This window comes from Eulemur rufifrons, chromosome 8 (assembly GCF_041146395.1).
Source record: "Eulemur rufifrons isolate Redbay chromosome 8, OSU_ERuf_1, whole genome shotgun sequence".
Classification (NCBI taxonomy): domain Eukaryota; kingdom Metazoa; phylum Chordata; class Mammalia; order Primates; family Lemuridae; genus Eulemur; species Eulemur rufifrons.
The window spans coordinates 2,616,854-2,643,130 of record NC_090990.1 but is presented as its reverse complement, the minus strand read 5'-3'; the positions used below and the strand labels follow the sequence as shown (position 1 = coordinate 2,643,130).

At 59.9% G+C, this 26,277-nt stretch overlaps 1 protein-coding gene across 1 annotated transcript in view; it reads left to right on the top strand.

Moving 5' to 3' along the window:
* CHD5 (chromodomain helicase DNA binding protein 5) overlaps positions 1–26,277 on the top strand; it is a 61,361-nt gene that overhangs the window by 33,702 nt on the left and 1,382 nt on the right. Inside the window, exons 14-41 of the mRNA XM_069477278.1 lie at positions 412–603; positions 687–887; positions 3,489–3,626; positions 3,712–3,833; positions 4,648–4,821; positions 5,226–5,367; positions 6,595–6,726; positions 9,111–9,228; positions 10,598–10,722; positions 11,824–12,055; positions 12,273–12,383; positions 12,677–12,849; positions 13,673–13,847; positions 14,289–14,381; positions 14,548–14,636; positions 14,885–15,018; positions 15,460–15,604; positions 16,001–16,160; positions 17,879–17,958; positions 18,156–18,288; positions 21,863–21,952; positions 22,568–22,705; positions 22,975–23,083; positions 23,698–23,830; positions 24,238–24,433; positions 25,405–25,568; positions 25,686–25,800; positions 25,909–25,962. Coding sequence (XP_069333379.1) covers positions 412–603; positions 687–887; positions 3,489–3,626; positions 3,712–3,833; positions 4,648–4,821; positions 5,226–5,367; positions 6,595–6,726; positions 9,111–9,228; positions 10,598–10,722; positions 11,824–12,055; positions 12,273–12,383; positions 12,677–12,849; positions 13,673–13,847; positions 14,289–14,381; positions 14,548–14,636; positions 14,885–15,018; positions 15,460–15,604; positions 16,001–16,160; positions 17,879–17,958; positions 18,156–18,288; positions 21,863–21,952; positions 22,568–22,705; positions 22,975–23,083; positions 23,698–23,830; positions 24,238–24,433; positions 25,405–25,568; positions 25,686–25,800; positions 25,909–25,916 — 3,822 coding nt within the window. The 3' untranslated portion in view covers positions 25,917–25,962. The remainder of the gene's footprint in view (positions 1–411; positions 604–686; positions 888–3,488; positions 3,627–3,711; positions 3,834–4,647; positions 4,822–5,225; positions 5,368–6,594; positions 6,727–9,110; positions 9,229–10,597; positions 10,723–11,823; positions 12,056–12,272; positions 12,384–12,676; positions 12,850–13,672; positions 13,848–14,288; positions 14,382–14,547; positions 14,637–14,884; positions 15,019–15,459; positions 15,605–16,000; positions 16,161–17,878; positions 17,959–18,155; positions 18,289–21,862; positions 21,953–22,567; positions 22,706–22,974; positions 23,084–23,697; positions 23,831–24,237; positions 24,434–25,404; positions 25,569–25,685; positions 25,801–25,908; positions 25,963–26,277) is intronic.

Sequence of the window (26,277 nt, the reverse complement as noted above, 5' to 3'; positions counted from 1 at the left end):
GAGTGGCCCAGACATACATTCGTTCTGTTGTTCATTGAACAAATATGGAATAAGTGTCCACTGTGTCCTGGGCACTGGATGGGACTTGGAGGAAGCAGTGAACAGGACTGATGTCATGACAGCCTGGGCTCAAAGTCAGAGAATTCAGCAATTGGGAACTTTCTCTGATAGAACAAGTATAGGGCCGGCCGCCATGGGAGGACATTGTAGAAGCACCTAAACCAGGCTGGGAGTCAGGGAGGGCTTCCTGGAGGAAGAGGCATTCCGGCTGGGACTGGAAGAAGAGTTAGGAAGACAGAGAGGAGTGGGAAGAACATTCTAGGCAGAAGGAACTGCACATGCAAAGGCCTGTCAGGTGGCCTCTGGTGGCCTAGGATTTGGGGTGTGCCTGAACCTCTGTCTGTCCTGCAGCCCACGGTCAAGTTTGACAAGCAGCCGTGGTACATTGACTCCACGGGTGGCACGCTGCACCCGTACCAGCTGGAGGGCCTCAACTGGCTGCGCTTCTCCTGGGCCCAGGGCACTGACACCATCTTGGCCGACGAGATGGGCCTGGGCAAGACGGTGCAGACCATCGTCTTCCTCTACTCCCTGTACAAGGAGGTGGGTAGTGGGGGGCGTCGCTGGGGCGGGGCAGCTGGCGCTGGCCGCGGGCGGGCCGTCTCACTGCATCGGTCTCGCTCCAGGGCCATTCCAAGGGGCCCTACTTGGTCAGTGCGCCCCTCTCCACCATCATCAACTGGGAGCGAGAGTTTGAGATGTGGGCGCCTGACTTCTACGTGGTCACCTACACGGGGGACAAGGAGAGCCGCTCTGTGATCCGCGAGAATGAGTTCTCCTTTGAGGACAACGCCATTCGGAGTGGGAAGAAGGTGTTCCGCATGAAGGTGAGAGCCCCCTGTCCCCAGGGAGGACCCTGGAGAGGTGCCCTGTCTGGCGTGGGTGGGGGGGGCCACAGGTACCCTGCAGTCCTCGGGGGTCCCTCAGACGGGCTTCCGTGGCAGGCAGCAGGTGGGGGAAGGGCTTGCTGTAGCCGCAGACTTACGACTGCCTGTGTCCTAGGGCTGCCCTAGTAAAGTCTCATAAACTAGGTGGCTAAAAACAGCAGAAAGTATTCGCTCCTGGTGTGAGGGCCAGAAGTCTGACACCAAGGTGTGGGCAGGGCCGTGCTCCTTCTGAAGGCTCTAGGGCAGAGTCCTTCCTTGTTCCACTCTGGTGGCCGCAGGTGTCCCTGGCTTGTGGCTACGTCATTCCAGCTTCTGTCTCTGTTCTCCTTTGGTGCTCTCCCCTTCCTGTCGGTCTCTCATCTTCACCTGGGTTCACATCGGGGTCTTACTGCATGCTGGGCACTGCTCAGACCTAGCTCTTCTATTTATTATTTATTTTCCTTTTAAAAATTGGGGTTAAATACATATAATGTAAAAAAATTTTTTCTGAGACAGGGTCTTGCTCTTATTGCCTGGGCTAGTGTGCAGTGGTGTCACCATGGCTCACTGCAACCTCAGACTCCTGGGCTCAAGTGATCCTCTTGCCTCAGCCTCCTGAGTAGCTGGGACTACAGGCACATGCCACCACGCCTGGCTAATTTTTTATTTTTTGTAGACACGAGGTCTCGCTATTGCCCAGGTTGGTCTCAAACCCCTGGCCTCCAGTGATCCTCCCTCTTTGTCCTCCCAAAGTGCTAGGATTACAGGCGTGAGCCACCGCGGCTGGCCTGATCTTCACCATTTTTAAGAGTACAGTTCAGCCAGGTGTGGTGTGTACTTCTGTGGTCCCAGCTACTTGGGAGGCTGACGCATGAATCTGAGCTGCAGTGAGCTATGATTGTGCCTGTGAATAGCCACTGCACGCCAGCGTGGGTGACATAGCGAAACCCCATCTCTTAAAAACAACAAGAGTACAGTTCAGTAGTGATAGGTACATTCACATTGTTATGCAACCCATCTCCGGAACTCCTTTCATCTTGCAAAAGGAAACTGTGTCCCCGCTACACACAAACTCCCCATGCGTCCCCACCCCAGCCCCTGGCAGGCTGTCTTCCGTGACTCTGACTACTCTGGGGACCTCACGAGAGTGGAACCAGACTGGTTCATTTCACTTAGAATGTCCCCAAGGTTCATCCGTGTCGTCGCATGGTCAGACGCCTTCCCTTTTAAGGCTGAACGACGTTGTGTCGTGTGGACGGATAGACGTTTTGTTTATTTGTTTCTCCACGATGGACACTTGCGTTGCGTCCACCTTTTGGCCAGTGTGAATGCGCTGATACCAGCGTGGGCGTGCAGACGTCCTCCCTATTCCCTGCGTTCGCGTCCTGTGGGTGTACACCCAGAAGTGGAGTTGCTGGGTCGTATGATAACTCTGTTTTTGATTTTTTGAGGCACAGACTTGGCTCTTTGAATTCTCATGGCAGTGCTCACGCAGATGGGTGAGGAGACGGACACTTGGGCAGGTGAAGGTCCCAGCGGGAAAGGCCGGGCTGTATGCAGCCCAGGTGCCCCCCGCAGGCTTACCCTGTGCAGCGAGGCCTCCCTCAGCCCCTCTCCGACCCCTTCCCGTGGGACTTGGGTTGCTGGGAGAGGCAGGCTTGGTTTGGAGGCTGGCGTCACTGGTGGGGCCCAGTGCAAAATAAAAATTCAGGGCCCCTCGTTCAAATGCAGGAAAACAGTTTTTTCGTTATTTCCAAGGTCTTTCTCTCAGCTTGCCGTGGTGTTGTTAATTTGCTCTTTAGTGTTGTGCTCCCTCGAGCATGGGGGTCCTGGCTGGGGGAGTGCAGACCCTCCAGGCCCTGGGGTCCTGCCCTTCAACTTGGTGCATAGAGTGTGCACCGGACGCCCCCTCCCCACCGGCGCGCAGGGGTGGCGGGGGACAGTGATCACCTGGTGGGGGCAGAGAGCAGGGGCCTGAGAACCTGTCCCAGAGAGGGGGCACCTCACACACTCCGCTATCCCCTGGGACTTTCCTTACAAGACAAAAATGCAACAATAAAATTTGATTGAGAGTTTCAAATCGGCAGCTACAGAGTATTACACCCAGAGTGCAAGGTCCCTTTCTCTGTTCAGTTCCCGGCCCTGCCACGGGTTAGCCATGGGGACCTGGGAGAGTGCTCCAGCTGGAGGCCCCACGGGCCCTGGCTGGGAATGTGATGTGACAGTGCAGGTGAGAGCAGCAGGGGCTGAGCACAGGGCTGGTCCTGTGCCACCTGCCCGTCGGTGGCAGCCAGTGCTCTTGTGAGCAGAGGTCAGCGCAGTGTGGATTTTCATTGCCCTAAACACCAGCCTCTCTCGGGACTGTGCTCTGGGCCTCAGCTGACCCCCCTCCGCTTGGTGGCCTGTGTCTTCCTCTCTGGTCCCAGCCTGGCCAGGCTCCGGGGCTCCTTGGAGCGTCTGTGGGATTCCTGGCCGTACCTCCTCGTGGCTCTTGTTTGTCTCTTGAGACCCATCTGCTCCGCTCCCAGCTGCCGCCTCCCAAACGCGCCTCTTCCCCTCCAGAAAGAAGTGCAGATCAAGTTCCACGTCCTGCTGACCTCCTACGAGCTGATCACCATTGACCAGGCCATCCTGGGCTCCATCGAGTGGGCCTGTCTCGTGGTGGACGAGGCCCACCGGCTCAAGAACAACCAGTCCAAGGTAGGTGGCGCTGGCCGCGGGGCTCGAGGAGACCGGCCGCCCAACCCCAGAGCTGCCCTGACGGGAGTCCCTCTCCTCCCCTAAGTTCTTCAGGGTCTTGAACAGCTACAAGATCGATTACAAGCTGCTGCTGACGGGGACCCCCCTTCAGAACAACCTGGAGGAACTGTTCCATCTCCTCAACTTCCTGACCCCAGAGAGGTTCAAGTGAGTCACCAGGCCCTGGCCGGGGATGTGGGTGGCGGGGCTGGGGGGCTTTCCTGGCGCTGAGACCTGCCGGGCTTTGCCTTCCTCCTCAGTGAAATGGGAGCACCAGCGGTGGTCCCCTCTGTGACCTCCTGCCCGGGGGGTGGGTGGTCCCCTCTGTGACCTCCTGCCCGGGGGGTGGGTGCTCGAGAAACATCAGCTGCTGCTAATGCCACAATCTCCCCTCGGCTCTGCCCCGGAAGACCACGTGGGACTCCTCCTGGGCGCCTGTCCCTGCCCCCATGCCCCCAGCTCGCTCCTTTCCCTCCACTGAGACCCGAGTGCCTCCCATGGGCACAGTGGTGGCAGGCAGGGCCCAGGGCCTGGGCTGGGTGGTGGAGACAGAGCCCCATGGCCCAGCCTCCTGGCCTCACCTGCCGCCCTGTTCTGCTCAGAATGGGGGTGGGGCAGGGTGAAGAGTGCTGATTTTGGGATTAGGAGACGTAGATTGCAGGGCAGGCTTGGCACGGCTGGACCGTATAACCTTGGGCACCCTCTTGCCTTGGCTTCCTTATCTGTAATCTGGGTGACAGTCTCAGAGGCTCGTGTCCGGGACGGCTTTGAGGATGGAAGGTACCCAGCGTGGCCGGGAAAGAGAAGGCCGTGTATGTAGGGGTGACACAGGCTTAGACAGAAATTGAGACGACACCCAGGGCAATGCCAGGGCTCCCAGCCGGCCTGCGACACCGCCCCTCCCAACACCCACTCTCAATCCTGACTCCCTCTACAGAGGGCTCTGCCTGTTCCTGGCGCTCATCCCAGCTCTCTGTTGCAGCAACCTGGAGGGCTTCCTGGAGGAGTTTGCCGACATCTCCAAGGAAGACCAGATCAAGAAGCTGCATGACCTGCTGGGGCCACACATGCTCAGGCGGTTGAAGGCTGACGTGTTCAAGAACATGCCGGCCAAGACCGAGCTCATTGTCCGCGTGGAGCTGAGCCAGATGCAGAAGTGAGTGGCGGGGCTCAGCGGTGGCCTGCCGCGGCCCCACCGCTGGCCTGTCTCCTCAGCCACCCCTCCCTGAAGGCCCCAGCCTGGCCTTCTCGGGGTGCCTCTCCTGGCGGGTGGGAGGGCTCTCCAGCCCCGCCCAGGCTGTGGCTCACCTTTGGCCTGCGCTGCCTTCTTGGGGCCTCTTCTCAGGTTTTGACGACCAGAGTCTGGGCTGCCTGAGCTCTAGCATGTCCCCCAGAACTGGCAGGGCGACTGCAGGCCTGCGGCTGCCTCTCTCAGGGCTCCCCCAGGTGTCTCTGTGAGTGTGCTTGGCCGCCAGCCGCCAGCCTCCCTGCAGAGCAGACAGTGCCCGAGGCAGGCCCGGCCCAGGCGCGTGCAGCCCGCTGTCCTGTGTCCTCCTGCAGGAAGTACTACAAGTTCATCCTCACGCGGAACTTCGAGGCGCTGAACTCCAAGGGGGGCGGGAACCAGGTGTCCCTGCTCAACATCATGATGGACCTGAAGAAGTGCTGCAACCACCCCTATCTCTTCCCCGTGGCCGCCGTGGTACGTGCCCCAGGCTGCAGTCCTAGGTTCCCCGTGGCCAACGTGGTAGGTGCTCTGTGGCACCTGGGGTAGGTTCCTTGGGGCCACTGTGGTAGGTGCCCATGGCTTAGGCCCTCAGCACTTCCCCAGGAATGAGGACCTGGAGGTGACAGGTGTCCCCACTGTGCCAGGGAAAGCCTCTGAACCTGCCTCCGCCCACTGCTCGGGCAGGCCCCTCTCCTTCCCTCAGCCCCTCCCCGTGACCCATGAGTGAGGAGGGCATCAGGTCACCCCCCGGGTCCCCTCCAGCCTCAGCACCGTGGGACTCCAGGCAGGGTTCCGAGGGCTGACCTAGCTGCTCTGGGTCACTAAGGGAGGGAGGCCCGAGGCCTGGCGCAGGAATCCTGTTTGTAACCAACTCCCGGGTGAGCCCCAGGTGCAGCTGTGGCCGAGACCCTGGGGCCTGGAGTCAGACGCGCCTGGAGTCAGACGCGCCTGGGTTTAGACCCCGGCTGCAGAGCCACGGGGAGGCTAATGGTGAGCTCTGAGCCTCAGCCCTTTCCTCTGTAAAGTGGGGACAATATGGAGAGGAAAGGCCACCTGAAGTGCCTTCACAGGGCTGGTGCGCTGAGTGCTCAGTGGCTGTCGGCCTCACCGTCATCGTCATCCCGTCACTGCTGTTTGGTTCTAATTTAAGCCTCTACAACTTACGCCTCCCTCCCCCAGCGAGAGCGAGCCCTGCAGTGTCAGGCGTGGGAGGCTGCGCTGTGGCTCGGCGGCCTCGGAGGCAACCCCGGGTCCTACTCGCGGCTCTGGTGTGGCGGGGCCTCTGCTGGGACTTAGCCTCCGCTGGGCTGAGGGGGTTGGCCCTGCCTGGACATGCCCTGCAGTGACCACAGCGACCAGGCCAACCCCTGCTGGGAAGGCCAGCTTAGCTTCAGGCTCTGCGTCATCTGTTTGTTCACTGATGTCTCGGTCTTGGCGTGCCAGCCAGGAGCAGGACCCAGGGCAGGGCTGGCGGGTCTCTGAGCTCTGCCTGGGGACACAGTGCCTGGAGCCAGGGCCCGGGCAACCCACGGCCCGTCCCACGCCGTTGAGCCTGGCCTGGCTCAGGTTTGGGCCTCGTGCTCGGCAGGGCAGATGGGTAGTCAGCCTGGGGGTGGCCCTTGTCTGTCCCCTGCGGCCTGTGAGGTGCAGAGTCAGAGACGGGGGCAGCCCGCCAACACCCGGCTCCCGCCGTGTCTGCAGGAGGCCCCCGTCTTGCCCAACGGCTCCTATGACGGCAGCTCCCTGGTCAAGTCTTCGGGGAAGCTCATGCTGCTGCAGAAGATGCTGAAGAAGCTGCGGGACGAGGGGCACCGCGTGCTCATCTTCTCCCAGGTGACCGTGCGCTGGCATCCCCAGGCCCCCAGCCCACACCCCCCAGGGCATCCTGCCTCGGTGCTTGAGGCCGCCCCTCAGGGCCGTGTGGGCCGAGTGGCTTTGTGTCAGGGGTCATCCCCGGGGCCCTGGCATGATGTGGCCCAGGAGCTGGCTGAGTGCCAAGTCTAGGCGGCCAGGGCAGTTTGCTGCAAAGAGTGGTGTCTCCTCTGGCCCTGCCCCTGCCCCTGTCCCTTCCAGCCCACGTGTCCAGGCTGGCGTGCCCACCCCTCCCCCTGCCTGACCCCTCTCCCCTGCAGCTGGCTGCTCATTAAAGTGGGGCCCTGGGGCTGGTTTGAGAGCAGCCCCTTGTCCAGCTTGATCCGGAAGGTTCACTGGCATCATCGTGGTTGGGGCTGTCTGGCCTTGGAGGTTTGTGCATTTGTTCCTCGTTCCTTTGTTTGCATCTGTCATGATCAGGCTCTGTGCTGGGAATGTGGGTGTGGAGACGAGTGAGTCAGTCCCTCTCCTCAGCTGCTCAGTCTGGGCACACACCTGTGGTCCTGCAGGGTCCTGGGGCTAAAAATGTTCCCTTGTGGCAGGACCAAGCCAGGCGCATTGCTCAAAGCCAGAGTCTGGATGCAGCTCCTTGTGCACAAGTGTCAGCTGAGAGCCGCACAAGCTGCCTGCGCCCTGGTCACACCCTGGCCCGTAGGAAGTGGCCAGGCCTGTGAGCCTGAGCTGGACCCAGCTATGGGCTGGCTCGGAGAGGCAGCCACACCCCCCGGTACCACTGCCAGCGTGAGGCATGAGTCTGGGCTGAGGCCTTGAGAGACCAAGTCAAGGGAACCGCACGACTGCTAGAGATGTGCACAGAGCGAAAGCACAGGAGCATCGCTTGAGGCCAGGAGTTCAAGACCAGTCTGGGCATCACAGCGAGACTCCGTCTCTACAAAAAATTTTAAAAATAAGCCAGGTGTAGTGGCACATCTGTAGTTCCAGCTACTCGGAGGCCGAGGTGGAAGCTATGATCATGCCACTGCACTCCAGCCTGGGTGACAGAGTGAGACCTTGTCTCTAAAAAAAAAAAGCCAAACACAAACCTAAATGAGTCTACAAACTGCAATTCCAAAACCCATGTGAGCCCAAATGCTAAGACATCCACAAAACAGTAGAATCCAAATGAAAAGAATAATAGAATAGCCTGCAAAAGACTTTAAGTAAACAGGTTTAGGCCTATAATCTCAGCTACTTGGGAGGCTGAGGTGGGAGGATTACTTGAGCCCAGGAGTTCAAATCCAGCCATCTCTTAAAAAAAATAAAACAAAATAAACATGTTTAGGGTACTCAAAAATAATGGAGTACTTGACACTCCAGAGTAAAGAAAAAGTTAAGCAAAAGCAGGAAGAAACGAAACAAGAACAGCTGGATAGAAAAATGATCTGCATGGAGTTGAAGTAAATAGACAGACTGAACGCTGTTTACGAGAACATCGATGAACTGGAAGCTGGTGCCGAGGCATCTTCCCAGAATGCAGCACAGAGACAAAGGAAAGACCGAGAGAACCTGCAGGATATCTTGAGAGGCTCCGACCGTCATCTAATCAGAGTTGCAGAAGAAGAAATCAAGGAAAAGCTGAAGCAGCTGGATTCAGTGAGAGTTTGCAGCCCTGGAGAGAGACGGGAGGTCCCAGACCTGGAGTGCACTCTGGAGCACCAAGCAAGAGAAATGTAAATAAACTAGCCCCTAAACCTGTGGTAGGAAACTACAGGACTTCAGACCTAGTACCTGCAAAGGAAAGGCCACTCTGACTTCTCCTCTGCAACAACAGGCGGTGGAGACCACAGCAAACTCTCAGCACACTGAGGGGAAATGCTCATAGTTTTATATCCAGCTAAACTATCTCTTGAGAACCAAGGGCAACATACAGGGTCACGAGAGCTCAGAAGGGACTGCCTTTCTCTTCTCATGGGGAGGAGTGAAATCGGGGAAGACATCATGGAGGAGGTGGTGTTTGAGTTCCCTAGGCAGTGAGTGGGCAGGTATTCTGGGAAGAGAGGTAGTTTGGAATGGCTGGTGGGCATGAAGGGAGCATTGGTCCTGCTGAGGCTTGAATGCAGGGTGAGGAGCTGGGACTTAATTCTCTGCAGTGTGAGCAGGGGAGGCTCATGTCGGAGCCCTGTTTTAGGCAGAAGGCTGGGGGGTTGGTGTGGAGGATGGACTGGCTCTGAGAGGTGAGGTTGGAGGCCATGTTCTTCCCACAGAGTCCTGCATCAGGCCCACCTGGGTCCCAGTTGCCCCCCCACTCCCCACCGCTCTCCCCCCGGCTGTGGTGGGGTCCCTGCCCACGGCACCGTGGGGCTCCTGGCTGCATGGCAGGTCCTCACACGTCCTCTCCCCTGCAGATGACCAAGATGCTGGACCTCTTGGAGGATTTCCTGGAGTACGAAGGCTACAAGTATGAGCGCATTGACGGTGGCATCACCGGGGGCCTCCGGCAAGAGGCGATCGACAGATTCAACGGTACCCTGCCCGCCCGCCTGCCCCAGGGCTCCGACGGGGACACCTTTGGCCCCTTCTCCCAGGCCGGGTTCTTAGCCAGACCACCCAGCTGACCTCCCGATGAGCTGCCCCGCAAGCGGCCAGAGAAAGCAGACTGGTTCCCAGGGCACGGCAGCTTCCCCAGAGTTTCAAATGCTAAAATGATGCCTTCCATGGAAACTTCTGGGGGGTCTGCTGGAATTTTGAGGGGCCCCGTAGATAACACCTGTTCTCCATCGACGAGGAGAAAGGCAGACTGAGGAGGAAAATGTCACCAAATGAAGCTGATGCTCAGGGTCTGGCTGGCACCTGCAGGCCTCTAATACTGATGCCAGATGAACCCCAGTTCCAAGCAGGGCTGGACAGAGCGTGCCGCCCACGCACAGAGTCGAGTGGGCTCCCTGGGGACTGGTCCGGAGGCAGGAGTGAGCGAAGGGCGGGGCCACACGTGGCCAGGTTCTTCTCCCAAACTCACCTCTCTGCTCAGCCTTCCGGGGCGGGGAAGGAGAGGCAGGGGTGCGCTCCCTCCGTAGTACAGGAAGCCTCCGGAGCGGGGAGCGGCCAGCTGAACTGGTGGCCTCCTCAGTGGCAAGTTTGTGGCAAATAGTGACAAGCTTTGTGTCCCTGGGGCTTTGGCCATTTCCCAGCTCCTACCCTTGGAAAAATGTGGAGCCACACTGCCCAGACGCCAAAGCAGTGGTTCCTCTTGCCCACTCGTGCCAGAGAGACAAGGGAGGCAGAGAGAGTACAGAGTTTTGGGATCTAGCCACGGCCCTGGCCGCACGTGGAAGCAGGGCTGGCGGAAGCATTGGGCGGACTGGGCAGCTGTTTGCAGCTTCAGTGGGTGCTGTGGTCAGTCCTGGTCACTTGAGGAAGGGCCCTGGTGGCCTGAGAACCAGCCATCCCATGACAGTCGGGAGTGGAGTGGGCCCCTGGGCCCTCGAGCTGTGCCATGTGTTACCGGCAGCCCTGACAGCACCAGCGGGCTGGGGACATGGAGGACTTGGCTGTCCAGCGTCTCACGGTGGCTGGCCCCTGTAGGAGCTCTGCCTGTACTCGCTGGCTGTTGGCAGTTTGGTCTTTGCCCATCTGGGATGTGAAAATCAACTTCCTTCTCACTCTAGCTCCGTCCCATTGGGCCTGGGCTCAGAGCACCGCGGGGCCAAGCGGGCGCAGGTTGGGCCTCTTCCGGCTCCCGAGGGCAGGTGTGGCCACCGTCTGTGATGGGTCACTGGCCTTGTCCCGCTTCTCTGCCAGGGATCTGTTGCCGCAGTTCCGCCCTATCTGCCATCCCTGTCCCTGACCCAGGTGTGCCCCCCACTCACCCTCCACCTGCTGGCCTCTCCCGTAGCCCCCGGTGCCCAGCAGTTCTGCTTCCTTCTCTCCACCCGGGCGGGCGGCCTGGGCATCAACCTGGCCACAGCGGACACTGTCATCATCTACGACTCGGACTGGAACCCGCACAACGACATCCAGGTCTGTGCCCCCCTCAGCCCCGGACTCTCTCAGTGGGCCCCTCGTCCCTGGCCTTGGGCAGGACCCCCATTCCCCATACTCTCTGGTGCGACCCCCCTGCCTCCCTGGTCCTGTGGGCCTCCCTCCCCTGTGGAGCTGCAGCCCCAGGAGGGCCCTGGGAGGTGAGTGGCTTGGCCCCTGTCCCCCCAGCTCCCTCATTGTACAGAGGAGGAAATGGGCCCAGAGAGGGTAGGGAGGTATCCAAGGGCACACAGCAATCTGTGGTGGCCATTGACCCTGGTCTCTCCCATCACCCTCAGGACCAAGGCCATGTAGGGCAGCAGGTTTAGTGAGTCCTGGGACCCAGAAGGGGCATCAGTTTTGGAGGAGATGAGGGGCATAGAGTTGGGGCCTGTTGAAGGTAGAGGACAGGATGAGAAGGGGCAGGTGGGGCTAAGGAAGGATGGGAGGCTTGGGGGTTTAGGACTGTGGGAATACAGCCACCCTGATGTCCCCTGGCCACCCCACGCAGGGGTGGGGACACATATTTAACACTTACACTCTTGGTGGCACACACACAAACTCGTGTCTCTCATGCACACGTGTGTGCACCCATGTGCAGTTACTCGCATAGATGCCCACAGTCATACCAAGGTCACGTCACGTGGGGATGCACAGAGTCTCAGGCACGTCCTTGTACTACACTGTGCAGTTTTGGGGCCTTGCTGCTCTCAAAAGGTGGCTGTGCGTCTCCGACTTGTGGTCTTGCTGTCCCGTTGGACAGGGAGGTGCGGCTCCCCAGCTCCCCATGACCCGCCTCGGAGCCCTGTGCAGCTTCCGTTACGTCCAGCACACTGGTCCCCTCGTCCCTTGCACACACCCCTGCACACTGCAGCCCTGCCCGGCTCCACCTGCCTGGGCACATTTCCACTCCAAACCCAGCCTGGCAACGTGAGGCCCCACACAGCTGGGCAAGTGAGCGCAGCTGCAGCCGCTCCGTGTGCCGTCCTGTGGCCGTTCCACGCTCACGGACCCACGTGCATGCCCCTCAACACGTGGCACCTGGCCCCGCACCTGGAGCCCTTGGTCAAGCCACAGGGGCTGAGTTGCAGGTCTCCCCAGGCCTTCAGCCGCGCCCACCGCATCGGGCAGAACAAGAAGGTGATGATCTACCGCTTCGTGACTCGGGCCTCGGTGGAGGAGCGCATCACACAGGTGGCCAAGCGCAAGATGATGCTCACGCACCTGGTGGTGCGGCCCGGCCTGGGCTCCAAGTCAGGCTCCATGACCAAGCAGGAGCTGGACGACATCCTCAAGTTCGGCACAGAGGAGCTCTTCAAGGACGACGTGGAGGGTGGGCCTCTGTTCTCGAGGAGCATGGTGGGGAGGGGGTGGCCCTGCTTGAGACACACCCACCCAGGGCCTGCGGGGGTCCCTGCCAGTCCCACTGAGCACAGCCTCTCTCTCTGCTCCTTGTCAGGGCAGGCCAGGCTGGCGTCTCTGGGTGCTGCCCGCCAGCCCTGCCTCCCCTCTGGGCTCGGGCACCAGCACCCTCCTCCTCTGCCCTGCAGGCATGATGTCTCAGGGCCAGAGGCCTGTCACACCCATCCCTGATGTCCAGTCCTCCAAAGGGGGTGCCCTGGCTGCCAGCGCGAAGAAGAAGCATGGGAGCACCCCGCCAGGTACGGCCAGCTGGGTTCCAGCCCCTGGCTCCCCTTCTGTCTGGGCTGCTGCTCCTGGGGAGGAAGGGGCTTCCTTACCCCTTCGGCCTCTCTCTTGGGTGTCCTGGGACCGCAGGTAGGCAGGAGTGGGACTGTCACAGGACAGTTTCCTCTGTCTGGTCACCCTGCTCTTCCGATGCAGCCCCTGGGGTACGGGGAAGGGCCATAGCAGGGAGTCTGCCCTGGTGGGGGCCCGCGGCTCACCTGGGCGCTTTTCGTCTCTGTTCCCACGCTGCACCCTGTCCGCCCCTTAGGTGACAATAAGGACGTGGAGGACAGCAGTGTGATCCACTATGACGATGCGGCCATCTCCAAGCTGCTGGACAGGAACCAGGACGCCACGGACGACACGGAGCTACAGAACATGAACGAGTACCTGAGCTCCTTCAAGGTGGCGCAGTACGTGGTGCGCGAGGAGGACGGCGTGGTAAGGTCCTCGTCCCACCCGCCCACCAAGGCCCCGCCCTCCCTGTCACCAGCCTGTCGCCCCTGCCCCTGCCATGGCCCGGTCCCGCCCTCCAGACGCTGCCCCGCCCTGCCAGCCCCGCCCTCCAGCCGTGGCCCCGCCCTCCAAGCCCCGCCTAGTCGCCCCTGCCTACGCGGGAGACAGGGGAGAGGGAAGGGACGGAGGCTGTGCTGGGGACGGTCGGGCCACTGTCCTTGGGGACATTCTCAGCGGCCGCCTCCTTGGCGTCCGTGGCTCCAGCCCGCCCCCCTGCGTGGAGCCCTGTCCTGGAGCGTGGCTTCAGCCCCTTCCCGGAGCGGCCCAGTGTGCCCCTCCCACCCCTGCACCCGGCTCTGCATTCGAACCCCCGAGTTAGGGAACCAGCCCACACTCCCACCCACCGCGTCTTCTCCCTTCACCCGCAAACCCCGTCACCCCAGCGCTGCTCCTGACTCTCCTCGTAGCCCTTCCCCTCCTCCACCCTGCACCCTCCATGCAGACCCCACGTGCCAGTAGTCCCCCCTTTGACTGCGGGCCCCTACTGAGGTCAGGCGCTGGGGCGTATTCAAATCTGTACCCCAGCGCTGGGTACAAGGTCAGGAAATACTCATGGAGTGAGTGAGGGAGCGAATGAATGAATGACTGGGCAGGGGCAGGGAGAGCAAGATCAGCTGGGGCTGGGGTGGTCAGGGAAGGCTTCCTGGAGTAGGTGGGCCATCCCGCTCATCCTTGAGCCCGGGAGGGCAGAGGGTAAGACTTGGTGCAGGCTGCCCGCTGACTCCACCGAGCCCGCCTGCGTCCCCAGGAGGAGGTGGAGCGTGAGATCATCAAGCAGGAGGAGAACGTGGACCCCGACTACTGGGAGAAGCTGCTGCGGCACCACTACGAGCAGCAGCAGGAGGACCTGGCCCGCAACCTGGGCAAGGGCAAGCGCATCCGCAAGCAGGTCAACTACAACGACGCCTCCCAGGAGGACCAGGGTGCGTGTCGGGGATCGGGGCTGCCCAGGCCCCAGAGACCGGTCAGAGGGGCACCTGTGCAGGAAGCCCCTGGGCGAGGTGTGGGGCCCGGGGAGCAGGTGCTATGTGGACGGCGTGGCAGGGAGGTGGGTGGGGAAGGCTTCTTGGAGAAGAAGGAGTTGGGGGCAGGTGTGGGGGTGCTGGGTGTTTGGGGGAACAAGATAGGTATCGGTCTAGTGACTGCGTCACCGCATCACCGTGGGCAAGCCTCCTTGAGTCTCCGGCCCCCATCTGTAAAGTAGAATAACCAGTATGATTTGTTAGTGCGTAGTGTGGTGGTGTTGGGATTATTGAGTTCACAGAAAGTTCCTGGTGGCCGTTGTCATTGTCACTGATATGACTGGGCTGGGGCGCAGGGTCTTGCACAGCCCACTCCATGCCCCTCTGCCTGGTCCCCTGCAGAATGGCAGGATGAGCTCTCTGATAACCAGTCTGAATATTCCATCGGTTCCGAGGACGAGGACGAGGACTTTGAGGAGAGGCCAGAAGGGCAGAGTGAGTCCTAGTGCTGGTGACCTGGGCTGGGCCGAGGCTGTGTGTCGGGAGCTGCTGGGGTGGGGGTGGGGTTGGCCTGGGGTCCTGCTGCCCTCGGGTGTGCTGGCAGATGGGGTTCCTGACCCCCAGGCCCCTACCTGAGCGGCTGTGGTGGGCCGCTCCCCAGGTGGACGGCGGCAATCCAGGAGGCAGCTGAAGAGTGACAGGGACAAGCCCCTGCCACCTCTTCTTGCTCGAGTTGGAGGCAACATTGAGGTGAGGCTGGCCTGCACCCCCATCTCCCCAGCCCCCTTCCTGCTGCCCCTGGGGTATGGAGAAGGGGCTGGGGGCTTTTCCAGGGGTCATATGAGAGAGGTCTGATCTCTGCCCTCTGGGTCTGACCCCAGGGGGAGACCCCCCCGTCCCCACATCCCCTCCCATGCCTTTCTTCCCGAATCCCTGACTTCGCCGATCCCACCCGGTCTCTGAGCTGGGCTCACACGCCTGCCTTCCACCCTGCTCAGGTGCTGGGCTTCAACGCCCGGCAGCGGAAGGCCTTCCTGAATGCCATCATGCGCTGGGGCATGCCTCCCCAGGACGCCTTCAACTCCCATTGGCTGGTGCGGGACCTTCGCGGGAAGAGTGAGAAGGAGTTTAGGTAAAGGGGTTGAGGTGGTGGCCCAGGCTGCGGCTGCCCACCTCAGGGTAGGCAGGCTCTGGTGGGCAAGCCCATGGGCAGTGTCTCTGCTGCCCCCCAGGCTAAGGGTGTCTAGAAAGTTCACTGCCGTCCGGTTTTTGGGTGGCTGGGGTCCCAACGCCGAGCTAGGCTGATTTGCTGAAAATGCTGACCAGCCACCTCTCCCAAACCGGCTGGTGTTAGCAGCAAGGAAGATCTGGGTCATCAGGGCGAGGGCTGTCCTAGGTGGTCCCCCTGCCAAGGAGGCCCCCTCTGGCTCTTCCTGGGGCCTGGCCGGCAGGCTGGCTGGAGGCGGGCCATGGTTGACCACCCCAGCCAGCAGGTGCCCTGGGGTCCTGCCAGCCCTCTCAGAGGGTTCTTGCCGGCCCCCCACTCCCTGAGCCCCAGTCCCCCCCACCCCAGAGCCTATGTGTCCCTCTTCATGCGGCACCTGTGTGAGCCGGGGGCGGACGGTGCGGAGACCTTCGCGGATGGCGTGCCCCGAGAGGGCCTCTCCAGGCAGCACGTGCTCACCCGCATCGGGGTCATGTCACTGGTTAGGAAGAAGGTGGGTGAGTAACCTCTGCATGGCCCTTCCTGGTGGCCGCTTGGGGACCTGGCACTGCCTGTGGGAGGTCAGTGGTCAGAGGGCAAGCGCCTGGCTCTGGCCACACAGCTGCCCAGGGTCTGAGCCAGGCCAGAGGGACCGACCTGGAAAACCTGGGTGAGGGTGAGAGGCCATGGGGGTGTAGGCCAGGATGGCGGGTCACAGGGTGGGGGGCACACAGGGAGACGGGCAGGTGGCTGGCAGGGATGCTGGTGACCAGCAGGGGTCTGGCGTGGCCAACCTTGGGTAGAGGCATCAGCCGCCCCAAGCCTGCGACACCACAGTCCCACCGGCTGCCCGAGGCCCTTAAGGCTGAGCTGCGACCACCGTCCTCCCTCCTTCCTCCTGCCACCCCAGGTTCAGGAGTTTGAGCACGTCAACGGGAAGTACAGCACCCCGGACCTGATCCCTGAGGGGCCCGAGGGCAAGAAGCCTGGCGAGGTTGTCTCCTCCGACCCCAACACGCCGGTGCCCGCCAGTCCCGCCCACATCCCGCCGGCCCCGCTGGGCCTGCCAGGTCTGGGGTCCAGGCACGCTGGGTGGGGCACCTTGGGCCTGGGAGGTGGCAAGGCCACAGTGACCTCGAGTCCTCGTGCACCCCACAAAAGACGGCCGCCCTTCCCCACGAAGCTTCCGTCTGCTGACCTGTTGCTCTCCAGGGAGTTTTTCATTTTAGCAACGGTTTTGAGATATAATTCACGTACACACCACAACATTCGCTCTTGGTAAAAGTGTACTGTTCAGGGTTTGTACGTGTTCACAGGGTTGTGCAGCCGTCACTGCTGTCTAATGCCGGAATATTTTCATTCCCCCCAAGAACCCCCACATCACGGGCAGCTACTCCCCCCCAGGTCTGGGCAGTCGCTAATCTGCCCTCTGCCGCTCAGGATCGCGCCCTCCGGCGTTTCAGATAGACGCACCGTGCGCCCCGGCGTCTGTTCGGTCTGCGTCTTTCACTGAGCCACGTTCCAGGGCTTGTCCAGGCTGTAGCACGTGTCAGTTCCTCGTCCCTCCCTACGGCCGAGTGACATTTCGTTGTGTGGATTTGCTGCATTTTGTGCACCCGTTCATCTGTGGGTAGATTTTGGGTTGTTTCTACTGTGTGCTTCCTGCGAATGACGCTGCCACGAACAGCTGTGTCTTGTCTTGCGTGGACATAAGTTTCCAGTTCGCTTGGGTCTGTGCCCGGGAAAGGAATCCCCGGGTCATGTGATGATTCTTTTTAACCTTTTGAGGAGCTACCAGACTGTTTGCTAAAGCGGCTGCACGACGTTACGGTCCTGCGGTGATGGATTCGGGCTCCAGCTTCTCCAAATCTTCATCAGTGCTTGTTTTCCGACCTTTGGGTTCTAGCCGCCCCAGCGAGTGTGAGGCGGTCCCCCTTTGGGGTTTTGCGTTGCGTTTCCCTGGTGCTGAGGACGTTGAGCTTGTTTTCCCGTGCTGATTGGCTTTGCATCTTCTTTGAAGAAATGTCTTTTCAGATCCTTCGCTCTTTTTTAATTGGGTTATTTGTTTCCCCGTGTCTTTTTGGTGACCCGTTTATGTGGGCACAGTGTCTTCCCTCAGTTGAGCCTCACAGGCCTGGGGCAGGCACACCTACCCCAAGTGACAGGTGAGGCCCTCAGAGGCTCAGCCCCTCTGAGGACAACCTGCTTGTCAGCACAGGTATGCCCTTTGGAGGTGGACACACCTGGGGTCACTTCCTAAGTCTGTTCTGAACTCCGGTATGACCTCGGGCAAGTCCCTGGCCCTGTGAGACGGGGGCTGCGGTAGCGCCCCCCTCCCAGCTTCTCGGAGCCACACGAGTAGCTGGCACTCGGCCATTTGTTGGGAGCCCACTCAGTGGGGCGGAGACTCAGACCTGTCCAAAGGCATGCGGCCGGCGAGCCAGCCCGAAAGCTGGGACCACGCCCGGTGTCCTGGCTCCCAGTCTGGGCCTCTCGCTGACCCACCTGCCTGCGTCCAGACGGGCAGCTACTGCTGCGTGCAGCCCCGTCCTCACAGCCCCTCACTCCGGTCTCGCTGGCCCGAAGTCCCTCAGGATCCCTGGGTTGCAGAGCCTGGACCGTGCTCTGGCTGACCCGGGGGTCCTGCCCGTCTCTCCGAGAGGTGCCTGGCCGCGAGGCAGCCTCCGGAAGTCCAAGCCCTTCGTCTCCCCTCTGGCACCCCATCCCCTGCCCTTCCTCCCTTCCACGCCTGAGCCACCTGTCTCACCTCTTCCCTTTGACTTTGCAGACAAAATGGAAGCCCACCTGGGCTACATGGATGAGAAGGAGCCGGGCGTGCAGAAGCCAAAGAAGCCGCTGGAAATCCAGGTGTGGGGTGGAGGTTGGGTCTGGGGACCTTCTCAGGCCTTGTACAGCCGGGTACAAGCCTGCCGGCTCCCAGGTCGGGCCTCTGGGTTGCGGGGAGCAGGCTGGGAGCCAGGGTGGTGGGTCCCAGCCAGTATGTGTTCCCTGCCCTCATCCCTCCTGACCCCAGGCCCTGCTTCTCCCTGTCTTGTCCTCCCCAGGCCCCACCAGCTGCCCTGGACAGAGTGGAGGGTGAGGAAAAGCACGAGAGCTCAGTCGGCAAGGAGAGAGCCCGGGAGGAGCGGCCAGAGGAGGCAGAGAAGGCCCAGCCGTCCCCAGAGCAGCTGCTGAAAGGTACGGGCTTCCCGCAGGCCGCCCCGGGGCAGGGTCCGGCCTGGCAGCCCTGGGCAGAGGGGGGCAAAGGCTGCACGTCACTCCGTTTCTCCCTGGCTGCGGCTGGACCGCGCTGCCCTGTCCCACGTCTCTGCACGTGGACTTTAATTCTTCCAGCCATCCACAGGTTGGGGGTTACTGGGCTGCTTTTTAATTAGTGATTCTAACTCATTTGCGTTGTTGATTGAAGTCATGAGTCTGTAGGATACTGTTGAAACCTGCTTTCCGGCCTGATGCGGTCAGATTTTGCGAATGCTCCATGTGTGTTTGAAAAGGATGTATATTTTCTGACTGCCAGGCGTAAGGTTCTAAACATATGCCATGACACGTCAGGTAATGCTTGTTAATCGTGGTTAAGCTTTTGCATTCCTACTAGTATTTGGTTTGCTTTGATGAGTCGGTCTCTGAGAGACTTGTGTTAAAATCTCTCATGATTATGGATGAATCTCTTTCTCCTGGTGATGCCAGATTTTGCTTCATATCATTTGAGACTTCGTTGTCAAGTGCATATTTGTTCAGGACTTTTATAATTTTTTTTGGCAAAGTGTTCCTCTAATTATTCTGTATTGACCGTCTTATCCCTCTTTAAACTTTTTGCTTTAAAGTTTATTTTGGCTGATTTGGCTTAATCTTACTTTAGTATATTTTTGATACACTTTTTTCTATGCCTGTTTAAAAAAACAACAGCTTTATTGTGATGTAATTCACATCCACTGTGGTTCGCCCATTTGAAGTGTACCGTTCGTTGTTCTTTGGTACATTCGGAGAGTCATGTAACTGTCATCATTATTGAATTCCAGAACATTTTCATCACAGCAGAAAGAAACTTTTTCCCATCAGCAGTCACTGCCGTCTCCTCCCTCTCCCAGCCCCTGGCACGCGCTGGATTTGCCTATTCTGGACATTTCGTATCAGTGGAATAATGCAACACACCGGCCTCTTGCGTCTGGCTTCTTTCACTTAGCACGACATGAGGAACTTCAAAAACATGTGCAATGTATCAGTACTTGATTCCTTTTTATGGCTAAATAATATTCCACTGTGTGGATCTACCGTCTTTTGTTTATCCATTCACAGCTGGTGCATTGTGGGTTGTTTCTGCTTCTTGGCTACTGTGAATAATGGTGCTATGGACATTTGTGTACACCTATTGGTGTGGACGTAAGTTTTCAGTTCTCTTGGGTGTATACCCAGGAGTAGAACTGCTGGATCACATGGTAACTCTGTTTACCATTTTGAGGAACCGCCAGCTTGTTTTCCACGTGCACCGCAGCAGTGTACATTCCCTCCAGCGTGGGTGACAGTTCCAGTTCGCCACACCCCTGCCAACACTTGCTATTATCTGTCCTCTTGACGGTAGCCGTCTGCTGGGTGAGAAGCCCTGTCTCCCTTGTGGCTTGGATTTGTGTTTGCTTTGTGCATAAAGATATTGAGTGTCTTTCCATGTGTTGGTAGCTCATTTGTATATATTTGTTGGAGAAATGTCTTTTCAGATCTTTTGTCCTTTTTTTTTTTTTTGACAGAGTCTTGCTCTGTTGCCAGGGCTAGAGTGCTGTGGTGTCAGCCTAGCTCACAGCAACCTCAAACACCTGGGCTCAAGAGAGCCTCCTGCCTCAGCCTCCTGAGTAGCTGGGACTGCAGGCATGCACCACCATGCCCGGCTAACTATATATATATATATATATATATTTAGTTGTCCAGCTAATTTCTTTCTATTTTTTTAGTAGAGACGGGGGTCTTGCTCTTACTCAGGCTGGTCTCGAACTCCTGAGCTCAAAAGATCTGCCCGCCTCGGCCTCCCAGAGTGGTAGGATTACAGGCGTGAGCCACCGCGCCCGGCCCCTTTACTTTTAATCTCTCTGGATAATAATGTCTTAGGCATATCTCTTGTAAACAGTGTATAGGGAAATTCGCTATTTTATTTTATTTTATTTATTATCATTGTGTTTTTGAGTTTCACTCTGTTGCCTGGGCTAGAGTGCAGTGGCCTCATCACAGCTTACAGCAACCGCAAACTCCTGTGCTCAAGCAATTCTCCTGCCTCAGCCTCCCAAGTAGCTGGGATTACAGGTGCGCAGCACCATGTCTGACTAACTTTTTCTGTTTTTAGTAGAGACAGGGTCTCACTCTCGCTCAGGCAGGTCTCGAACTCCTGACCTCAAATGATCCTCCCACCTCAGCCTCCCAGAGTGCTAGGATTACAGGCGTGAGCCACCGCCAAGCTCACTCTCGTTGGCAGAATTGAGTTCCTTGAGGTTGGAGGACTGAGGTCCTGTTTGCGGGCTGTCAGCTGGGGGCCACTCTCAGCTCCTGGAAGCCACTGCGTCCCTGTCACCTGGCCCACGCTTCAAGCCAGCACTGGAGATGGGAAACCCTCCTGGGCCTCAAATCTTCTTTTTCTGCAACCAGCCGGAGAAAACTCGCTGCTTTAAAAGAATGTTAATGATTGTATATTCTTTCTACAAGTTTTATCTGGCTTTTCCTGATTTTTTTTTTTTTTGGTCTTACTCTTTCACTGTGGGTTTTGTTTCTTCTTTTTTTTTTTTCTCTTCTCCCCCTCTTTCCAGTCGCTCCTGACGTACTTATTTTAGAGTCTCCTTGACGTTGTTTCATTATCTCAGGATACCGGTCTCTTTGCGTGTCAGCTCGTTCTTGCCCACGGTGGGTGAATCACTGTTGTCTAGGTTTGGGTTGGGATTGTTTTAGCCTCAGGAATCCCCTGTCACCTGGTGGTGGGAGTGTCCCTCCCCCTGATTTGCAGAAGCCCAGGGCCCGGTGGTCTCATGGGCAGTGTTGCTGGTCCGGGACCGGCTGCTCTGGGCTGTCTGCCGGGCTGGCGCAGTGCGGGTTCCACAGCCCTGGGTTTGGAGTCCCCACTGGGGACTCTCTTCCTCTAGATCCCACGCCGGAGACGGGCCTCCCCAGGCTGTGGACGGAACCTTCTCTCTTCCATAGAGACCACGGGGCTTGGCGGGTGTTGGCTTAATTCCAGCTCTCTGCATCTTTCGGGCTCGAGGGCTCATCTGTCCTGCCTGGGTGTTGAGACCCAGCCCGGAGTTCCAGGCCTTCCGAGTCCTGGTGTCAGATCGCCCCCTGCCTGGGGCCACCACATGCCAACTTAGGCTTCCCTGGCTTTAATTTCCGCTTTGTTCCTGGCGGCTGACGATTTCCTGTTCTCAGAAGCTCACCTGTGTGCTTTCAATGCAATGTGCTTTGCCCACCAGTTCTGGGCGTTTCAAAGTGGAGTCTGGCAGTGACAAGGGCTCCCTGTGTCGCTGGAACTGCAGGTCCTCTGGCTGTCGTTGCAGTGAGAGGACGTGGAGACAGGCCTGGAGGAGTTTGGGGGTAGGGGTAAGTCGGGGGGTGTCCGGGCCCTCGGCCCTGCCCCCCCAGGAGGCATCTCTCTGATGGTACCTGTTGGACTCTGACTAACACGTTGGTGGATGAGGTTCTGCGTGTGGCTAAAACAGCATTGGAAGGAAAGCCACCAGCCGAGAGTCCCCTCCCCAGCCCGCGAACCCTCTTTGTCTTGCAGAGGAAGTGCTTCCTGAGAAGGAGAAAATCCTGGACAAACTGGAGCTGAGCTTGATCCACAGCAGAGGGGACAACGGCGACCTCAGGCCAGGTTTGGGGCTCTTTCCCATGCTCTGCCCAGTCCCTCGAGGATGCCCTCTGGACCCGGTCAGCCTCCTGCAGCCTCCCGGGCTCTGTCCTCTAGGCCCCAGGCCCTGGTTGGAGCTGGTGGGTGTGGGCCGGATAGCTCTTTCCCCTGGGGGACAGACTCCTCCTCCTGTCCCCTGAGCCTTCCTCGGGCCCAGCCACCAAGGGTGGGGGAGGGCTGGTCATAGAGCTTGGCCTGGGGCACTGGGGGCTCAGCTGGAAGCTTTGCATATGCACCTCTAGGGGCCAGAATGTTCTGGAACAGTCATCCTGGGATCAAATCCCTGAGGCAGCTCTGCCATCCTTGGACTTGAGCTATACTTTCCACAGTGCTTCCCTACCCGGCCGGTGGTCCTAATGTGGTAGGGGAGGGGACTGGGGTCTGGAACCAGCCTTCCTGCTCAGGACAGAGAGAAAGGCTACTAGTTTGTCATGTAAAACCCTTCTGGGTGGTCAGCCCCTTTAGGACAAGGTTGTGCGTCCTGTGTGCCTCTGGGTCCCCAGTGCTTGCAGAGGGAGACCCCTGGGTTGTGCCTTTTGGGTGGACGGATGAATGTGATTTCTGCCCCCGCCCCCACAGATGACACAAAGGCTGAGGAGAAGGAGCCCATTGACACACAGCAAAATGGGGACAAAGAGGAAAATGACGAGGGGCAGAAGGAGGACAAGAACGGGAAGTTCAAATTCATGTTCAACATCGCAGATGGGGGCTTCACAGGTACCAGAGTGGGTGATAGGCAGAGAAGTGGGGCTGTTAATGTCACAGGCTTTCTGACTGTGGGCTCCAGGAGTCAGAGCAGATGGCTAGTTTATACTAGAGTGTGAATGGTTGATAAGAACCCATTATATAACCTTTCTTAGCAAGACTAGACCTCCAGTCAGGGGCGGAGCAGCGGCAAGGAGTGAGGGAGAAGTTCTCCCGGGCCCACCTCTGTTTGAAAGTCTAGAGAGCATCTCTCATTCTGCTCACCTTGGTTTGTTTCCCAGAGCTGCACACACTGTGGCAGAACGAGGAGCGTGCCGCGGTGTCCTCGGGGAAAATCTACGATATCTGGCACCGGCGCCATGACTACTGGCTGCTGGCGGGCATCGTGACGTATCCTTGGCCGAGCCAGGCTGGGCAGACTCCTGCCCGTTCTCGGTGGACCTCGGGGAGAACCTCTGAAGGCTCTAGGGAGGTCCTTCCTGCCCTTCCGGGTCCGGACGGTTGTGGGAATCCTCAGCGTTCCTGGCTTGCAGCCGCGTCGCTCCGCTCGCTGCCTCTGCTGTCACGTGGCCCCCTTCCCTGTGCGTCTCTGTGTCTGTGTCCAGATTTCCCTCTTCTTACGAGGACACCAGTCGTTGGATTTAGGGCCCACCCTAATCCAGTATGACGTCTTCGTAACTCGATTACGTCTGCAGAGACCCTATTTCCAAACTGGGCCCCATTCCCAGGCATCAGGGTTTAGGATATCTCCGTCCCTGGGTAGTTGGGGTGAAGGAGTCGGCCCGTGAAGCCTCAGTGCCGTGTCTGGCGCCCTGAGGACACCTGCCAGTGTCTGCTGATGTTCCCACTGTCATTGTCATCAACTGTTCATCTTGCCTGGAGGCTGACGACTTGTCTGATGACACAGCCAGGATGCCAGACCCCAGGTGGCCCCCACTCCCTTACCCCAGCTTCTGGGGCCCCGTCTTCCAGTGGCCAGGTTTGCCCTTAACGGTGCCACCCAGGCACGGCTACGCCCGCTGGCAGGACATCCAGAACGACCCGAGGTACATGATCCTCAACGAGCCCTTCAAGTCTGAGATCCACAAGGGCAACTACCTGGAGATGAAGAACAAGTTCCTGGCCCGCAGGTTCAAGGTCAGCCACCGCAGGGCCCAGGCTTGCGGAGGGGGATGGGTCTCAGGAGGGCCTGGGGCAGAGAAGTTAGAGAGCAGCAGCCCCCTCCCCATGTGCCTAGACCCGGTCGGGCTGTCGGCAACGGGGAATCCGTCAGTCAGTCGACTAGCAGGGTGGTGGGATTCCTGGTCTGGGCCAGGCCGCGCTGGGCGAGTATTCGCCATCCTGGGGTGACAGAGCTCAGAGAACCCAGCTTGTGAAAGCTCCAAGGGGTGACCATGGCCAGGAGAGGATGGACAGCCGGTGGGAGTGTCCTCCCGCCTTCCGTTCTGCCTGGAGCCGTGGCCTGGTGCGGGTGCTGGTGGCGGAGAAGGGTGGGGGCCGTCTGGGAAGAGGGGCCAGGCCAACGCTCAGTCCCCCGCCCCCAGCTGCTGGAGCAGGCGCTGGTCATTGAGGAGCAGCTCCGGAGGGCGGCATACCTCAACATGACCCAGGACCCCAACCACCCAGCCATGGCCCTCAACGCCCGCCTAGCCGAGGTGGAGTGCCTTGCCGAGAGCCACCAGCACCTGTCCAAGGAGTCCCTTGCCGGGAACAAGCCCGCCAATGCCGTCCTACACAAGGGTGAGTGAGCCCCGCGTCCTGCGGCGTGGCCCCCCGCCTTCCTCCTGCCGAGCGCACGCTCTTGTCCATACATGAGGGCTCTGATGGGGCCGGGGCTGGGGCTGGGGACAGAATCTCAGCATGGAGGGCGTAGCCTCCTGGGCCAGGATGGGACAGTCCTGCCATCCAGTCCCTCATCTCCCCTGTGGGGAAACTGAGGCTCCTTCCTTCTCCAGCCTCTTCCTGAAGGCCTGCTCTGGTGCGTGCCCTGGGCTGGGGGTGGGCGACACAGAAAACTGGAGGTTGTTTAGGCTCTTATTTATCGAGCGCTGACAGCACGGCCTAAGCACGTTCTCTCTTTAATCCCCATGATTTCCTCAAGCGGTGGGTCTTCTTATTGTCCCCACTTTAGAGACAAGGGCGTCAAAGCTCAGGGAGGTGAAGTCATTTGCCCAAGCTCTCCTGGGATTCAGACTTTGGACACTGGCTCCAAAGCTCTGTCTGGAGTCACTGGGCACATTTCTGCCCGCAGGGAGCTCCCAGGCTGGGAGGCAGGTGGCCCAGAGTGAAGAGGGATGTGGCCAAGGTCAAGGTCATGCGTGAGAGTCGCTGGACTCACGCACCCGTGCCCCGTCAGCCGAGCGGGCAGCCTGCCCTGTGAGCCCCTGTGTGCAGCGGGGGGCTGGGGCTGCAGCCTCGCTGAGGGGCTCTAGGAGGGAAGCCCAGCATTGGGGTGGGGGTTCTGGCTCTCCTCTCTGCGGCCCTCCGGCCCTGGCCCAGCCCAGAGGGGCCCCGGGGAGCAGTTGTCTGGGAAGCCCCCGCCCTGCCCCCAGTCGGCGACGCTCTGCCTCGCGGCCTGGGTGGGCCTGGCGCCCGCTGCGTGGCGCACACGGTAACAGCCCTTGGAACGAGCACCTGCTGGGCAGGCGCTGCCTGGCACAGCGCACAGGGCGGGTGGCACCGCCCTCCATCGCCTGCCCTCCCGCCCGCAGTCCTGAACCAGCTGGAGGAGCTGCTGAGCGACATGAAGGCGGACGTGACCCGCCTGCCCTCCATGCTGTCCCGCATCCCCCCGGTGGCCGCCCGCCTGCAGATGTCAGAGCGCAGCATCCTGAGCCGCCTGACCAACCGGGCCGGCGACCCCACCATCCAGCAGGTCAGGCTTGGTCTGCGCGCCCGCGCAAGCCCCCTCCTGCGTCTGGGCGCCCGGGGTGGGGTGGGGTGGCGTGGGGTGGGCTGCGGGGCCACCGTAAAGCTGCGTCCTTGCCTCCAGGGCGCTCTCGGCTCCTCCCAGATGTACAACAGTAACTTTGGGCCCAACTTCCGGGGCCCTGGACCGGGAGGGATTGTCAACTACAACCAGATGCCCCTGGGGCCCTATGTGACCGGTAGGTGCCCGTCGGCTTCGGGGCAGCATGCACACAGGCGCCCGCCGGGCCTGGCCTGCCCGCCGCCTCCGACGCCAGGCAAGCCCGCGGTTTCTCTCTCCCCGACAGATATCTAGCCGTCCCCGCGAGTTCCCTCTGTCGCAGCGCTCGTTTCCAGCAGAGGTGAGGCGTGTCCCGTGCCCTCCCCACGGGCTGGCGAGTCACCCGGCCAGAACCCCGTCCCTGAGCCTCGCAGCCTCCACTGCCCCGGGGCCCTGAGAGCCACCCCCCTGCTGGGTCCCCTCTGCCCCCACCCCCCTTGGCCCAGGACCGCCTCGCGGCCTGCGTGCCTGCCCAGTGGGGGGCTGGGGGAAGGACACGTGGGGCCGGTGGACTTGGGCCTGCTGCTGCGTGTACACACACGTGCCCGGTGGTGAGTCACGGCCGCCCTGCCGGGACCCCTGTCCTGCCTCTGCTGTCCTGCTGGTGGCCGGCGCG